At 43.6% G+C, this 18,379-nt stretch overlaps 1 protein-coding gene across 7 annotated transcripts in view; it reads right to left on the minus strand.

The window, feature by feature from the left end:
* Positions 1-18,379, minus strand: part of Sytl3 (synaptotagmin like 3) — a 67,807-nt gene that overhangs the window by 30,440 nt on the left and 18,988 nt on the right. For all 7 annotated transcript variants that reach the window (XM_027939531.2, XM_027939528.2, XM_027939530.2 and 4 more), the window contains one exon: positions 11,557-11,621. In XM_027939531.2, coding sequence (XP_027795332.1) covers positions 11,557-11,621 — 65 coding nt within the window. The remainder of the gene's footprint in view (positions 1-11,556; positions 11,622-18,379) is intronic.

The following is an 18,379-nucleotide window of genomic DNA, read 5'->3' on the forward strand; positions in this document are numbered from 1 at the left end:
ACCTTTTTACTATCTGTGCACACCCCATAACATCATGCTAGATGCTTCCAATGGGAATAATTGAATTTTTTAAAATAAAAATCAAACATTTAAAAAAAATAGGTTTGAGCTGGAGTCCAGAGCCATTCTAAAGCATATTTTAGTTTTTAGAGATGTTTTGAGTTAAGATAAATATCCCTGGGGCCAGGCTAGTCCCAGGGTGAAAGGAGACAAAGAACACTGCCTCGAATCAGCAACTGATGCCTTCCAGGGAGCAGAATTAATAATGGTAGATTTACAGCCCTGTGGGCACCAAACATTTCTCTCGCAGTGTCCTTTTGCCACCAGACATTACTCTTGTGCTTAGCTACGGGAGAGAAAAATACTCTTTCCCTTTGATGAAGCTGCCCCCATTCATCAAGCAGAGATTCTGGCTGGCTTCCAAGGTGATGACGGTAATGGAGGGCCAGACAGCAACTCTTCCGCTAAGATCTGCTTATGGTTGATGGTAACTGACCTGAGTCTGTTGAGTATCTGGGTCAACAGGGTCTGAACTCCTTTTCAGCATCCTTTAGATTATTTCTACAAAGTGAATGTGAGTTTTAGGAGTTCTCTCTAGAGTCTGAATATTAATCTGTTAAATTGAATTAAGTCTGGCTTCAACAATTCTCCATACTTCGTAAATTGTAAACCTAACTTGATGTAACAAAGACTGTAACCTATTCTTGTAGCAAGTAGTCAAGTCTCAGCCAATCCCAAGCAGACAACTGTTCCAACCACATTCAAATAAGACAGAGGAGCTGTACCAACGGGTCTGGCTGGGTGCCTGTTTCCCTTTCTCTGGTTATGAAAGTGACCCGCCCATGTGGTAGAGCAGAGCATTCTGTAACACTTTTGATCCAGACGGCTGCTCAATTCTAGAATCACAAATAAAGCAAATTAAGACCTGCAGAACTAGATTTGTTGTAATTTTCTCTATTAACAGTTTGGGCAATAGCAACAAGACCCTAAGTAAGTGCTAGCAGCTACTGAGATCCTTGAGGAACACAGGAAAGAAGGCATCCTTGACCCCTGGAGGTCCCCTGTCTTTCTTGGAGGCTGGGGGTTGTAAGCTCCTCTCTGAGGGTCTCTGCTCTTTTTGTACTGAGCCCTGATCATTATTAGGCTTTAGATTTAGGCTTAGTTTGTATTGTGAGAGAGTATGTGACCTTCGGAAGTCGTAACAAACAAGTAGGGAGGCCTCAGTCTGGGTCAGACAGACGTGAAGATTTTCAGTAGCCAGGTAAGGTTTGCTTGACCACAGGTAACTTAGAGTTACTCTGGCTGCAGTTGGGGAGTTTTAATTATTATTTACTTGTGGGGAAGGGAAGGACCATAAATCCCATAAGAGCAATGAGATAAAATTATGTGGTTTGGGAAGAAAAAGGAAAAACGGATGGGGGAGGAGGAACTTCGGATTCCTGGGTGGCAGGGCGGTCACCCATGGCACATAGCCAGAGTTGCACTACACCCAGTTTTGAAGGTAAAAATTACCAAGGGGCTTTGGAGGTGCCTGCGATTCCTGGGGGGCTATTCCCTGGATTCATAAGGAAATGCAAGTGAATAGGGAGAAAGCAAAGGATAGAATCCTTGGTTCTTGTACCTGTAATGGCTCAGTGAAATTAGAAGGAATGCTGGGTCAGAGCTGGAAGCTAGACTAAGCTCAGATTCTGGTCAGTCCAAACTGGTGTGGCTACCAAGGGCGGTGCAAAACCAAGAAACTTGAAACCTGGCTCACGTGTGAAGGAATTGTTCACCCTGGAAATTGGTATTGAGGTAGAAAGGACAAAGATAGGTAGAAAGGAGAAAGGGGGGAGGAAAATGAAACTGTGGCTGTAAGTCTAAAAGCCCCCTCCTGTCCCATCACTCCCAAATTTCTGAGAAATTTATAAACCTTAGAGTTACTGTAAATTTGCTATCAATGAAAATTGCCTAGCTTTGATTAAAGCTTAAGTGCACTGTTAACCTACATGATGCATTTCTAGGTTAGATCAAGCAAAGGGAGAAGTCTTTTCAGAAACCTTATAATAATATGGGTACATTCCAAACATTACCTACATAGAACAGACACTGTCAAACTGAAGGTCTCAGAAGGAGAGCAGACCGTCAGAAACATCTTGTGACGCATGATCAAAGAACCCTACGCACCAAGCCGATACCTTCCCACGCTGTCTTCACAAAGCTTCCCTCAAAAGAAGAGCCCAAGGCCCCAAACATGCTTCTCACTCCCAAGATAGCTGGCATTCTGCTTTAGGAATGTTGTCTTTCTTTTCTTAATACTGGGGATTGAACCCAGGGGTGCTTTACCACTGAGCCACATCCCCAGCCCTTTTTATTTTTTTTTGGTTTGAGATAGGGTCTTGCTAAATCAATTGGCTTCAACTTTGTGATCCTCCTGCCTCAGTCACCTGAGTCGCTGGGATGACTGGTGTGGGCCAGACACTGTGCCCAGTTCATCTTTCATTTTCTGATAAAGCTCTTACTTTTTGCTAAAACCCAATTCATCCTTAAATTCTTTTCTGCAATGTGTCAAGAGCCTGGAAGATGAGAGCAGGGGTCCTAGCCTCTGGAGAGACCTGCGTGAACCCTCTGCCGTGGCAGAATCTTCTAGAGGAGTCTCTCCTAGGATGGGTTCCCAGGGGAGCTGGAGCAGGGCAGCTTCTTGGTGCTGAATGCAGAGTGGAAGAGTGCGTGCGAGTCAGTGCTCTCCATGGAACAGTCACAAATGGCTATACCTGATCTAGACACTGGAAAAAGCCACTGTGGAGCACCCCGGGTGAGCAGATGACATGCTTCGTGCCCAGCGTGTGGGACTGGCTTTATGACCACAGGGACTTTCACCCACTGAGTAGGCCTATTAACCAGGTCATGGTCAATGTAATCTCCCTGCCATAAAGTTGACTGCAGTGAAAAAGAGTTCCTATCAAATCTGCTCCCTTAACACCCCCTTCTCTCCCCCCACTCCCCAGGTCTTACAGATGCTAATAAAGAGAGTAGGTCAATTAACAAAAAAAAAAAAAAAAAAAAGTCACAGAACAGATTCCAGAAAGGTGGAAAATTTTTAACAGGTCCACCTCTCACAATTCCAGGCTCCCGGGACTGTGCAGCCCTTAGGGACCTTGAGGTGAAGCTGACATCATCTTAGACACAGCTTCCTGGGGTCACAGGGTGACTTCTCTACCTTCATGAAACTCTTACCTCTCTTAATTTTTTTTTCTACTTATGCCTACCTCTTTCACTTGATAGGATGATGCTGTAATTAGAATTTCAGAACCAATAGCTTCTTCAGCTAACTCGACAGAGTGTTGGACCTGTTGTGCCAAACTAAGATCCTTCCATGCCTACGGGTCCCTGAGTTCTCCCTGTAGGTAACTCCAGCCATGCCCCTGATGCACTGTCATTCAGTTGTACTTGTGATACGATTTCTCCCTATTTTCCGTTAACACAGTCATAGGACTCAAGAACCAGGACTGATGAGAACATCGCAAGCAAGTCTGCCCCAGAAGCCCAAATGTTGGTTTTGCAAACTGACTTATGTGCCTGCTAACTAAATTTCAGTGCCAAGCAACAAGGATATAGATTGGAGAAAAAAAGAGTCTCCTCAATAAATGGTGCTGGGAAATCTGGATACCCACTTACAGAAGAATGGAACTTGACCCCTCCTCTCCCTAAGTAAAATAATCAGGCTGGGGTGGAGCTCTGTGGTGGAGCATTTGTCTAAATGTGCAAAGCTCTTGGTTCCATTCCCAGTATAGGAAAAAAAATCAACTCAAATATTTAAATGTAAGACCTAAAACTGGGAAACCACTAGAAGAAACAAGGGGGAAACACATCAGGATATTGATTTGGGCAAAGTTTTTTTTTTTTTTGGACATGACCCCCAAAACAGGCAACAGAAGCAAAAACTGATGAATAATATCACATCTACTTAAAAAGCTTCTGTACAGCAAAGGAAATAGTCAACAGAGTTAAGTGACAAGTGACAACTGCAAAATAAGAGAAAATATCTGTAAAACTGTTCGTCCAACAAGAGGTTAATACCCAAAATATATAAGGAGCTCAAGTCAATTGCAAAAAAAAAAATCTGACTAAAATATGAGCAAATTATCTGAATATATATTTCTTAAAAATATATACAATTGGTTAAAAATATGCAAATATGCTTGGTAGCACTAATCATTAAGGAAATACAAATCATAATATCATCTCATCCTCATTAGCATGGCTATTATCAAAAAGATTTTTTAAAAAATAACATGCTAGTGGGAACATGAAGAAAAACTCCCAAATGCTATAGGTGGGAATGTAAATTGGTACACCAATGGAAAACAGCACAGAAGCTCCTCAAAACTCTAGAACTAGAACTAACATATGATCCAGCAATCCCACCCCAGGTATAGATCCAAAGGAAAGGAAGCAGGTATATCAGAGAGATGCCTATACGCTCTGTTGCAGCACTATTCACAATAGCCCAGGTACAGAACCAACCCAGGTGTGCACTAATGGATAAATAAAGAAAAAATATACACAACAGAATATTATTCAGCCATTTAAGAAGGAAATACTGTCATTGTGGCAGCTTGGTGGACCTGGAGGATGTTATGTTAAGAGAAGTAACCAGATATCAGAAGAAATCCTGCAAGTTCTCACACATATACAGAAGGTTTAAAAGCTGATCTTACTGAAGAAGAGAATAGAATAGTGGTTAAGACCCTAGGAAGCGGGTGGGAGGGAAGGATGAGAGGGGATGGTTAACAGGCACAAGGGTGCAGCTGGATAGGAAAATAACTTCTAATTGGATAACTACTGTTGACAACAATTAATTGTATGTTTCAAAATAATTAGTAGAGAAGATTTTGAATGCTCCTAAGACAAAGAAACAATAACTGTTTAAGGAGGTGTCCATCCATTATCCTGATCTGTCATGGTATATTGTATGCTTGCACTGAAATGTCACACGTACTCCATGAAAACCCACAATTATTATGATCAATAAAGTAGATCTTTAAAACAACATGACTGAATAAGATCAAGAACCTGCCTTGGGAAGATTATTACCTGGAAACACTGGGTGAAAGCAAAAAGTTTGAAGATCAAGGTCTTAATCTGATACGATCATCTCTGCTCTACCCAGTTTGAATGGACCAGTCTAAATTTTTTTCAGAGACATGACAGGCAGTCCAATCCCTTGGGAATATCACTTCCAGAGCACACCTTTTGTGATGCCGCCATTCTTTTGTCTTTTCTCTCAAGGAGGGGAGTAAAAGGAAAATATTCAAAAGCAGGATGCCACATTTTCTTAAAGACAAAAGCATATACAAAGCAACCCTGTCTCAAAATAAAAAATAAAAGGGCTGGGGATGTGGCTCAGTAGTTGGTGCCCCTGGGTTCAATCCTCAATATATACAGAAAGTTTTATGTCTTGGAAACAAACATGGCTTCATTAAAGACAGCCTCTTAGGAGAGTAAACACATCAACTAGGGGGTCTCCTTGTCACTTACAGACAGCTCTGCAGACCTGAATCCACCTGCTCAATTGTGGGGTGGGGGTCTTTACTGAAGAACAAGCAGGACATTAGAATGGAGCCATCTCTAAATATTGACTGGAACCTGATTTTTTCATCTACAAGTCGAGTGCCTCAAGCCTACACCTCCAGCCTGATGCTCTTCCCGTAACCCTGTAGCCAAATGGACCATACCCAGGCTGCCCACGTAGGAAAACAAAACTCTGAACAGCCACCTCAAGGACTAAGCCACATTTGCTACCAGAAGAGGAGGGGAAAAGTTATTTCTGATAATTATCAGACACAACAGCCTTCAAAGATGGACATCACTACCTAAGTACATGTATGAAGACACAAGTGGTGTGGATCTACTTTGTGTACAACTAGAGATATGAAAAATCGTGCTCTATATGTGTAATATGAATTGTAATGCACTCTGCTGTCATGCATAACAAATTAAACTAAAAATAAAAAATATTCAGCCTTCCTAAACTATCCTATTTCCCAAATTATTAATAGAATGAAATTCTTAGTAAATCATTTATATATTACATTTATCCTCCTTTAAGCTTCAAAAAAGTGTTAGTATTAAAAATAATCGTATTAAAATCTTTCTGCTTTTAAGTTTGAATAATCAAGCAATAAAACTTTCAGGCTGGGGTTGGGGCTATAACTCAGTGGCAGAACGCTTGCCTAGCAGGTGCAAGGCACTGGGTTTGATCCTCAGCATCACATAAAAATAAACAAACAAAGGCATTCTGTCCACTTACAACTATCAAAAACAAAAACAAAAACCTTCAGGCTGAGAAAAAGAAAAAAAGTGCATTTATGGCAAGGAGCCACAAGAGGGTGCCATTTTTCCATGCTGAGCAGATGCCTGAAACCTAAAGATAATCTCCAGCTTCATTTTTCTAGTTATCTGTAACCTAGACAACTTCCATCATAATGGTTCATTAACTTGGCTACTTTACCAATGACTCTCAAACAGAACACATAAAAAAGATTCCAAGGGGAATATCCTCTTGAACCCGCGAGTCCCACTGAGTCAGAACCTCTGTGTGTGAGGCCAGGAGCTTTGATTTGACACAGCTTGCAGCTTGACCCTGGGGCAGGCCCCAGAAGCCACACTAAAAGTTCCTGCACAGAATGCCAGCCAAGTACCTGTGGACAGAGTGGCTGGAGGTAACAATGACAATGCAGAATGGTGCAGAGAGCTTCCTGGCTATCTATGGACTGAGACCTCTGAAACCGTGAGACCCAAAAACACTTTCCACCTCTATGTTGTTCTCATCAGATCTTTTGGACACAGCAGCCAAAAAGCTGACTGAAACAGTTCTTGACCTTTGAGGCAGCATCTTGGCCTCTGGGGACAGCCCTGAAGCACAGGATTGATGCACCTTGGAGCTGTACAAACCAACGGCCCTGGATTATGAACCAATGTGAAGGGCACTGATAATGTAACACATAGTTCTGGAGCATTGCACACCAGGGAAAAGATTAGATCAGGCTTTTTGATGGACTGTGAAGAGCTAAATAAAAGAAGAAAGTAAGTGTGAGTATTTAACTGAATTGTAGGATAAGGAAGTCTCTAAGCAGTAAAGCAAAGAAAAAAGTTATATAAGAAAAAGTGAATTTGATTACACACACAAAAAAAATTATATACGTCAAAGACCACAAACTGGAAGACACATGTGCAAGTAATATGACTGAAAAGGGTTAATAATTTTAACATAAGAAGAACATCTATGGGGCTGGGCTGTAGCTTAGTAGAGCACTTGCCTCACACATGTGAGGCACTGGGTTCGATCCTTAGCAACACATAAAAAAAAAATAAATGAATGAATAAAGATATTTTATATATCTATAATTAAAAAGATATTTTTAAAAATAAAGATCATTTTGTTGTTGTTGTTGTTGTTTTTAAAAAAGAACATCTATGGAAGGTCAAAAAGATAGAAAGCCAGGCATGGTGGCTCACATCTGTAATCCCAGTGACTTGGGAGGCTGGGACAGGAAGGTCTTAAGTTCAAGGCCAGCCCAGGCAATTGGTGAGATCCTGTCTAAAAAAGAAAAAGACTGGGGATATAGCTCAGTGAATAAATGACCATGGATTCAATAAAAAAAAAAAGTGAAAATATTCAATCTCATTAGTAATTAGATGAGTGCAATTAAAATATAAGAAAACCACTGTGCACTACCAATGTGGCTTTACCAAATTGACAGAGTTGTTTTTTACTTTGTTTGTTTGATTTGTTTCAGGCACATCCTCTCTGGAAACCAAGTTCCTAACCTTATCCTTGTAGAAATATTCAGAGATTTGTCTTCAAGGCTGTTCATTGCACCGTAAAATATGATTTTAATATTACAAACATCCCAGAGCGTAATAGAAAACTGAAAGTTCCCTGGCTATCTAGCAATCGTGAGTTGATTAAATTAATGCTCACACCTTCTGAGGCTGGATGAGATGCGGTAGGCAGAAATCACACGATGATGGTGACAGACATGGAAAACAGTCTTTATAAATTATTACATAAACATCAGGATAAAACTATAATCAATTTGAGCCAAATTACATAAACACATCGGCTTGACTTAAGAAACTGCCTCTGGGCTGGGGATGCGGCTCAGGGTGTAGAGCTCTTGCCCATCACGCTCAAGGCCTTGGGTTCCACTCGAGAAAAGAGACAAAGGAGCCAAAGGAGAGAGAGAGAAATGGAGCCAGGGAAAGGCTGAGTATGTGAAGGAACCCAAGAAGTCAGAGCCTCTAGCCCCAGAAAAGCCTTCAGCTGGAGACAAAAACAAGAATGCTAGTTGTTTTAAGCCACTGAGTTTGGAGTGACTTGTTACGCAGCAACAGGTGACCAATGCACAGAAAGGGATGATCTCAAACCCCTCATGGTATAGGCCATGGTCTAGTTTTTTGGGATAGGATATAGAGGGCTAGAAAAAGCCTCCTTTGCACCATCACAACACACACTACAGAAATCACAAAAATATATCAGAGAGCTGGGGGTGCAGCTGGCTCCCTATTGGGGTGCAATGGGGACCACTGGGGATCCCAGACACCAGGGGGGTTGTCTGCTGCACAGACAGAAGGGAAGGGTGGTCCTTCTGTGTCCCCACACTGACCCCTTTGCTGTTTCCATCCTCCAATAACAGCTATTTAACCAGCCTGAATCTCATCCCCATTGTTCCAACGACCAGGTGGTTTCCTCTCTCCTAACTGGACCTTACCTGACCCGTGACACAGGTATTCAGTTCAATGCACCCGTATCTCTACCATGTTCTCCTTTAGGGGCACAGCCAAGAGCAAAGAAGACCCCCTCCTTACCCACACAAGCCTTGTCAGTTGACCCCTGATAACCTCTCCAGACTCCCCTGCTACAACTCTACCCTACGCATCTGGCTCCCAGAACTACTCCCAGCCTGTTCCCCCAGCCTGGTAATTTTCTGGATCTCTCTGTACCTCTTGAGCCCACTCAGAGATAGGCCAAAGAAAATGAGACCTCCCAGAATTTGAGGAAATCTTGTAGAGAAGGATTTGTTTTGTTTTTTTGGTGTTTGCTTTATACGTTGATAAAAACAGCAGCCACAGAAAAAGAATGATTTATTCTCAGATCGATTCCTTGCTCTCCTTTTTTCCTTTCTTGTTGTCATTCTCTTTCCTGTAGAAAGTTACAAGGTGAAAAAGGGACCCCGGGGTGTCAGGCTTAGCTCTTTCCGACTCCCCTTTGTAGCTTGAGCATCACCATGGCGACCTACTTCTTCCAGAGGATGGGGTGCTGAAAGAGGGTGAGGTGTGAGCCTGTGTGTTTACACACATGCCTGCACACACATTCACACCCAGGTGCACGCACACACATTCTGGTCTGAAAACTCATCTACCCAATGAGACAATGGGGCCAACGCTTCCAACAACGTGTGAAACAACGAAGGTGTCTTGAAATTGAGAGGTGACAGGAACTTCAGTTCCTGTGGTTCAACTTATAAAGTAGGATTTGAAGTGAGGGAAAAAAAAATGGAGTCTCTGCCACCTGAAGAAGGGCGACATCCCCAACACAGCAAGAATTTTAAAGAAACCAAACAAAGCAATAAAAAACAGAGCAGGCCCTGTGCTGTGGTGGCTGTGCTGGCTTGTGTTCTAAGGGGAGGACAGCACCCGCGGGGGCAGCAGCTGGACTAGGCGGGTGATTCCCAGACGTTACAATGAACACTCCGCGGCTTTCCTGAAGGCCCCAGCACAAAACCACAAGTATGGACCCTGGGATACGGCAAAGTCATGGACCCATAGTAATTAGGAAAAGGTGCCCCACCAGCCACCTGGTGTGGGGGGGATCATGGAAAGGGCCAAGAAGCACTGGCCTGAGTGAAATCAGACACCCTTGCTTCATTCTGTGGCTTCAGCCTTGGCATTTATTCTTGAGTAAGAAGTGTCAGCAATATGATCCCAGGGAGAATTTAATCCCATCTAGCTCTGCACCGTGGCTGTCAGGGCTTCTTGTAAAGCCAAGCATCCGCACTCCAGCGAATGGCTCCCTTATTGCCTGGTTACCCTGGTGAGGCTATCGGGCTTCCCTAACTCAAACTGACACTTTTTCTAGAAAAAGTATCGGAAGCCACCCACGCCCGACAGTCTGAGTCCAGGCCCATCATCACAGTCACAGAGGAGACGAGCCACCCATGTCACCACTCGAGACAAGAGCTCCTCACAGCGAGCGGCCTCCACCTGATGGCGATGTCACGTGTGCACACCTTTACCATGCCCAGGTAAGGCCACTTGTGTGACCAGCGTACCATTCCCTCCCCGCAGAGTTCTCAGTGTCAACATGGACCACACCGCCGTGTCTTACTCTGAAAACACTTTATTATCTTAATACCTGCATGGTATTAAGACCAGCTGCACACACCCACTCACAGGCCACAGCCAGCCTCCTCCCCTGCTCCCTGCAAATGCTCTTCTTCACTCTCTGTGGTCTTCAGTTAATTATTGTGACCCAGGATCATGAGGGAAGAATTGTCCTTGGTGCTGTAGAGGGGAACAAGATTCTAAAAGCAGTTTCTACTCACACAAACAAAAGCACACAAACAAATCTATGATAAAAGGAGCTTTGCAATAATTGCAGAAGAAATGTACCAACCAGAAGCTGTTGGTGTCCCAAAGGAACTGTCACTCTGAGAAGCAGGAAGTCAAGGAAACTCCCTGGAGCAGGAGTCCTAAAGAAGGGAACCCATCTCGTGGGGGTAGAGTGGGAAGAGCCACAGGCACAGGTAGCAAATAGTGTGCGGTAAGGTGCAGGAAAGTTCGGGCGGAACAGGAGGACCAGTCTTCAGGGCCTGTGAACTAAAGTCACGGGAGGCCATTGTTCTGGACCGAGTTCCCCCACGAGACCCCAAGAGACCAGACCAGACCAGACCAAAACAGTCACTCATGCTAAATGCTGCAGAAGAAAAGTGACATTTTAACGATGCAGTTAGATCCCCAAACAGACCAGTTTTTCCTGAAAAGAGTAGATTCCAGCCTCCTCTGAGTCAGTCTGACAGGGACCCCCCTCTGCTTTAACCCCACCAAGTAATTTCTGATGTTAGCCAATCAGCTTTTCTGCCATGCTCTGTTCCCTTGTTCCCACCTTACAAAAGCCACTGTCCTGCCCTGGCCATCCTGGGAGCTGACTTCTATTTTGTACAGTAGAGGCTGCCCCATTCATAAATTGCAAATAAAAGTCAATTTGATCTATAACTAAATTTGTTGTGATTTTTGTCTTTTGACAATTCTAAGCCCATGAATTATTTTTAAATTTTTTTCTAGTTGCAGATGGATACAATACCCTTATTTTATTTATTTATTTATTTATTTATTTATTTATTTATTTATATGTGGCGCTGAGGATCAAACCTAGTGCCTCACACCTGTGAGGCGATTGCTCTACCACTGAGCCACAACCCCAGCTCCATGAACTTTTTTATAATCAAAAATCATAGCAGCAAATATTTTAAAACCAGGACTACATATAGTAAAAAGTTGAAGAGCATTTACCTGCAGTTGGAAATTTTTTGGCTCGTTCCTCAAAGAACCATTCCCCAGTTTTTGCTTTCACGTTTCTGAAAAGCAAGCAGAAAAGGGGCCTTAGAATAGGTACGAACAGTGCTGTTTCCGCCCCAGTAGTGGATCACAACATATTAATTTGAAAAGGACCAAACACCTCATTTTACCTATCTCTTACTGAGGTTAACCAATCTACAAAGCTAGTCTCCTGCTGTGGTGTATATTAGCATATGCTGTGCCCAACGCAGGTCAAGAAATGTAATATTTCTGGATACACACAAAGCAAAACAGAATCGCTATGGAAACAGTCACGTTGCCATGATAATGGTGGTATATACACCAAGCAATGTCACAAAGGATGAGCTCCAGAACCATTCAGCCTTCTGCAGTCGGCCAAGAGGAAGGTCCCCCCAGGTTACCGTCAGTGTTTACCAGGATATTTGCAGAGCACCAACAGGCCTGAGAAGGCTCCGGGGAGGAGCTGAAGTCCACAATTCTCTCTGTCAATAAGCTTTGACAGAGACCAGGGAGGTGGTTCCAAGGGCACTACCTGACATCAGGGGAACAACTGTGGTCGGCCAGTTGGTCTGGTGGCCCCCCAGGACCAGGCCTCGCAGCCTCTGGCTCTCACACATAACTGCGCACAGAGCTCTTTATGTGCTGGCTGCTTGAAACTGAGGTCCCAAAGTATGTTTTGCTCTCGACAGTTGTGACGTTTCTGGAGAAACCAGAATTGTTAATATCCTTTAGGATGTAAAAAGGGAACACAGATATTATCAATTGTTTGATAATACACCAGATGGGCTGGGGGGCCGTGTAGCTTAATGGGAGCATGCAGGAGGCCCTGGGTTTAGTGCCCCACACAGCAAAAATATTATTACCCTAAATACATAAAATGTGTCACTAAACTTGACAACTCCTTGCCTATGCAAGTTTTTAAAAATTGAAGTTTTAACTTTTGTGGAAAGTCTTTTTTTTTAAATTTGATTTGTTGAAATAAATTCTCTGCTAGGTTTAGGCTATAACCTAAAAAATGGACTTACATGGACCTATATGGACTTACATGAACTCAAATGGATTTTTTTTTTTCTTTTTTAGGTGCAAGGAATCAAACCCAGGGCCTCTCACATACTAGGCAAGCACTCTACCACTGAGCTATATCCCCAGCCCCTCTAATGAACATTTTTAAAGTTAATGCTTATGAATGCTGTTAATGTAAATAAAATCACAAATATATGCCAATCTACCTTTTTAAAATTACCTATCTTTTTCTAGCATTAGTAAATGTCAGAAGACCTCAATCAACTTTCTACCGTCATCTGGATAGGAACTATTATTCTCTGGTTTATACATTAATGAGTAGAACAAGGAAAATCTACAGTGTTTAAAAATTTTATGACAGAATTTTGACATTTGGTACCACATTAAGAAACAAAAATATGTAACATGCTCAACCATGATATATTCCTAGGGAGACAGAAAAATGGCTGATCCATAAAATCAGAAACTCAAATATCTCACCTTCTAGATCTACACAAAATACCTTAAGGCACCGCAGCCTCTCCACAGCCTTCCCCTCTACCTCAAAGGCCAGCAGAGCATCGGAAAACCAGGGAGGGCTGGGCTGGGCTGAGCTCAGTGGAGGGCTCTGGTTAACATGGGCAGAACCCTGAGTTCAATCCCAGCACTTCCCTCCCCCCCCCCCAAATAATAATAATCAGGGAGAGCGTGGAGAGGTTAATGAGAGGTAAATTCACACCCCTGTGAAGTGCTCCGTGTACTGGGTGTTCAATTTCTGAGGATGTAAGCAGGCCAGGTCTGATCATCAGAGGAGGTGGGCAGGAGGGGGCCTCCAGCTGGCCAGTGGACTGCCCCTTCCTGGGCTGTTTCTCTGGAAGTGGTGACCTGCTAGAACTCATCTACTCTCCCACACTTCCTCACCCATGTGACCAAAGCCCTCATATCATCTGTTGAGCCAACCAGACACAGGCTGGCCTTGAGGGGTGACCATACCCACAGATGCCCAATCATAAAAGATGAAAAGCAGTCAAGGAGAGGAAGGTAAGGAAGGTGGGCACACCTGAGTAAATAAATACTGCAGATCCCTCTCACTGAAAGGATCTCCAGCCCCAGTTCAGGACCTATACACTGAGCAAACTAAAACCCTAGTCCCGTAGTGCCAGTCATTAAAAGAACCATCTAATCATCTCATTTAATCTCAACTGAGTCCTCATGAAGTTTAAACAGCTAAGTTGGCCCACAGAGATTTGGGCACAAAATCAGAGTTTCTTGAGCTAATCTGAATCAATGAATGAAAGGATAAAAACATCACCATCCCTTACACTCAGACATTGCTGGTGGGACTGCAAATTGGTGCAACCACTCTGGAAAGCAGTATGGAGATTCCTCAGAAAACTTGGAATGGATCTACCATTTGACACAGCTACCCTACTCCTCAGTTTATACCCAAAGGACTTAAAATCAGCATACTACAGTGACACAGTCACATCAATGTTTATAGCAGCTGAGTTCACAATAGCTAAACGAGTGAACCAAACTAGATGTCCTTCAACAGATAAATGGATAACAAAAATGTGATACATATACTCAATGGAATATTACTCAGCCTTAAAGAAGAATGAAATTATGGCATTTGCAGGTAAATGATTATAACTAAGAATATGGTGCTAAATAAAATAAGCCAATCCCAAAAAAATAAAAGCCGAATGTTTTCTCTGATAAGTGGATGCTGATCCATAGTGGGGTGGGGGTGGTGATAGGGAAGAATGAAGGAACTTCGGTTTGCGTAGAGGGAAGAGAGGGGAGGGGTGGGGCTGTGCGGATAGGAAGGATGGTAGAATGAGACAGACATTGTTACCCTAAATACATGTATGATTACACTACTGGAGTAACTGTGAACCATGTACAGCCAGAGGAATGAGAAGTTGTGCACAATATGTCAAAATGCATTCTACTGTAAAATTAATTAATTAATTTTAAAAACCCACCACCATCCTAAACTACATGAAGACCACTGATTTTTGCACTGGAGGCCATTTCCTCTGACTGCTAGCTTTGAGCTACACCCCTGTCACCCCTTCAGACAGAACTAGCCATTATATAAGCAATTACTCCATAATGACTTTTATAAGGACTCCTGTCTACACGTGTCCTGAGTTTCAGATGGAGGACCACCTAGCACTCTTATCTAGGAGAAGCAAGTCAATTCTGAAGTCTCTGTCCCCCCAGGGCCAACCCAGGGTGGCATGACTCATGTCAGTAACCAAAGGAAGCCTTTGATGCCTCTTCCCAGATGATTAAATCAGAATTGGGCTAGGAGAGCTTCTTGAAACATTTTAAGAGCTTAGTAGGTTAACACTTTTAGTAGGTTAACACTCTCAGGTAAAATCATGACTTGCTTATTTAAAAATTTTCAATCAACCCATAAATGCATCTCAAAAGGCAAACACATGGGGTGTGGAGAGAGCAGGAGCTATGGAGTCAGGGGAGAACTTCCACTAACTAGGCAGTCCCCTGCAGGAGGATTCTTAGAAGAATCATCGCCAAGCACCTGGTGCATAGATGGTGTTTCTGGAGGTTTCAGCATCCACCTTCATGGTCTTGACCCTGCGAATGCTGTAATTTCATCAGCAAAAAAGAAACAATTGTTGAAGAGCACCTCGCAAAATTCTAGTCCACAGACGTTCAACAAACGCAAAGGAGAATAGAGGATCCTAACAGAAAGCTATTTGATCTCACTACTATTACCAGTGAGCCACATGTTGGAATGCAATTTTATTTTGCATCTAAGTTACTTGCATCTGCAGAGGCATAAGCTATGGCACCTGTGCCTTATACACCAAGAAAAGTGAACATATGCAGGCGCAGTGGCACATGCCTGTAATCCCAATGGCTCTGGAGGCTGAGGCAGGAGGATTTCAAGTTCAAAGCCAGTCTCAGCAATTTAGTGAGGCCCTAAGCAATTCAGTGAGACTTTGTCTCTAAATAAAATACAAAAAAAAAAAAGGTGGTGCTGGGGATGTGGCTAAGTGATTAAGTTCCCATGAGTTCAATCCCTGGTACAAAAAAGGAAAAGAAAAGTGAGTTTATTAAATATTAAGGTATTTTTATCAGTCAATGCAAGAGGTGGAAAGTTGGTTTGCATAATCAGGATTCATTGACTATCTGCAAAAGTACATCTGTGCAGATCTGCTCTTCCACCAGTGCCCTAATGGCAAGGAATCCTCCAGAGAGCTCTTAAGAGGGCCCTGGTGGCTCATCAGATGCATGAGCTGAAAATAGCCAAATAAAGAAGTTGGATTGTAAAACTGAGAAAAATCTAACTGCTAGTTTGTCCAACTGCTTGGGGATTCCCAGCTAGAACAGACCTGTGTGTGCACACAGTTGAAAGCTTTTTACCTCAAGTAATCTGTATCTCAGATGCTTTGCAGTTACAAACCAGTGGGGTTTTTCCAGAAGCACATCTGATCTGATTTTGACTTTCTTACAAGAAAAGAGACCAATCCTGAGTAACCATGAAGAGTCAGAGAATCGAGATAAAGATAAAGAAATGATCTCATCAAGCTGCTATCAACAGTTCTTGCAAAACATTTATAACTGTCCTTTCCTTAACTTCAGAGAGAGGCAAGCCCCCAGTCACACCCCATGCCAGTCCCAGCCCCAGGCACTGTGAAGCAACATTCCCCCTCTGCAGGGGGCACCCTGAGAACCCGGTGGGAGCCTGATGGGTAGAGCCCACAGCAGGGTGCACTGAAGTTTAGCATGTGTCATGCCCTAGAAACATGTGGGGTGGGGGGACACACTCAGGCACCAGGCGGAGGAAGTGGCTGGCACAATGGCAGGGAGGGGCAGGCACCGTGGTGAACCCACGGCCCACTGTGAGGCATTGATCAGTATTGAACTCTGTGCAGGCCAAAAGCAACAAGGGCTGGGCTGCCTGAGTCTCTGATTACGAGAGTGAGTCTGGGGCTGTGACTTCTGGTTTGCTACATCTAGTTGATGAAATAAGAGAAACTCTACTACAGCCTGACAGAGCTGTGGAGGTTCAAGGCCTGGACTATGGGAACTGGGCCAGGTGCCAGGTGCCAATCCACCTTCCCACATTACCCAAGGGGCACAGGGAGGAAGGCATGAGAGCGGCACAGGGAGGAAGGCTTGCTCTATGCCAGACAGCCGCAGCTGGGGGTCTGAGGAAACAGTAAGAGCGTCAGACAAAATGCCTGGGGCAGGAGACATGGCGTCTGGGAGACAGAGAAGTGGCCATGCTGAACCTGCGCACCAAGGGAATCATCGGTCTTCACAAACATGTCACATCACCATTGTGAAAAAGATAGGAGAAGCCAGGCTGGAGAGAAGGAGGATCTAGGAAACTAACAAGGCCACGGCAGAGAGAAGTGCTCAGTAGGAGCAGAGATTGGCTGCTCAGCCAGGCGCCTCCAGACCTGCAGGAGACCTGACACGCTGCAGAGAAGACCCAACAATGGCAGGACAAGGCCGACCTACCCGTCAGACATTATCACTGAAGAAACCAGCCAGGTGGCATCAAAGAATAGCCAGAATAGTCAGTTCCAATCAAAGAAACCGTTAAGAGGCCGATAAACAAATTCACAGGGCTGAATAATCAGCCCAAAGGAACATTTCTTATTCCACAACAAACACTATGGAGAAGCTGGATGAGAGGGTACATGCCAGTAGCCCCAGCCATTGGGGAGGCTGAGACAGGAGGGTCACTGGAGCCCAGCCTCAGTGACATTAGGAGACTCTTATCTTAAGAAAAAAAAGGGGGGGATCAGTTGAAGAGACTTATTCCTAGGCACACTTTAGGAACTATTTTTAATAACAAGGATGCGGGTATTGGGGGGGAACAATGTCTCTAATGCATAGAAACCAAGTGATAAATAAAAATTTTAAAATACCCCAACGTCTCTATAATGTTAAATTCCAAAATATAATGAGGATGCATTTGTTGCAAATCTTTGATTAAAAGGTTGCAGTCCAGGATTTTAAAACCCAGGGAAGTCACTGCTCATGAAGGAAAGTCACTAGAAAGCACTCTCAGATATGAAAAAATATACAGTATAAAAATATAAACACATGTTTAGACCATGTGCTCTTCCTGGGGAAAAAAATCTTGAGAAAGCACTACAGTTGATGGAAAATGAATCAAAATAAGGAATATGTGAACTGGGAAATCATGACCTCAAAGACGGGCGACAGGCTCTGCAGGAGTTAAAGTGCAGCTGACTTAGCACACTTGTGGAACAAATAATTATAAAGCAAGACAGTAACAAGTGATCCTGGAAGGAGGAGCTCGGTAACATTAAAAGTGATAACTGTGGGAATACAGACATTTCAAAAATGATTGGCAAGATGATTAAAATTATTTCTACAACATGTTCACTGGGATCATACCAAGAATCACATAGGATGTGGCCCTGTCATGATCCGCAGAACCACACTCCAGCGAGATTTCTACAGCCAGTAAGTGTCCATGAACTCGCTCGGCATCACTTGCCCACGCCCTTCCTTCAAAAGCAGCAGCCGTCCCCCCACTCCAGCTTCACCAGCACGGCTGCCCTCTGACCCTGACCTCCCTGCCGCTCAGCGCCCTTGGATGCCTTCCTCCACTCCTCCGTACTTTTTTTTTTTCAAATAGTTCCCAGACATCTTCCTGCCAAACCCATTAATTCAATGGATCAAAAACATATTCTAAGGGCCAGGGTGATGGCTCAGTGCCTAGCATGTGCGAGGCGCTGGGTTCTATTCTCTGCATATAAGTAAATAAAATAAAGGT

This window comes from Marmota flaviventris, chromosome 6 (genome assembly GCF_047511675.1).
Source record: "Marmota flaviventris isolate mMarFla1 chromosome 6, mMarFla1.hap1, whole genome shotgun sequence".
Classification (NCBI taxonomy): Eukaryota; Metazoa; Chordata; class Mammalia; order Rodentia; family Sciuridae; genus Marmota; species Marmota flaviventris.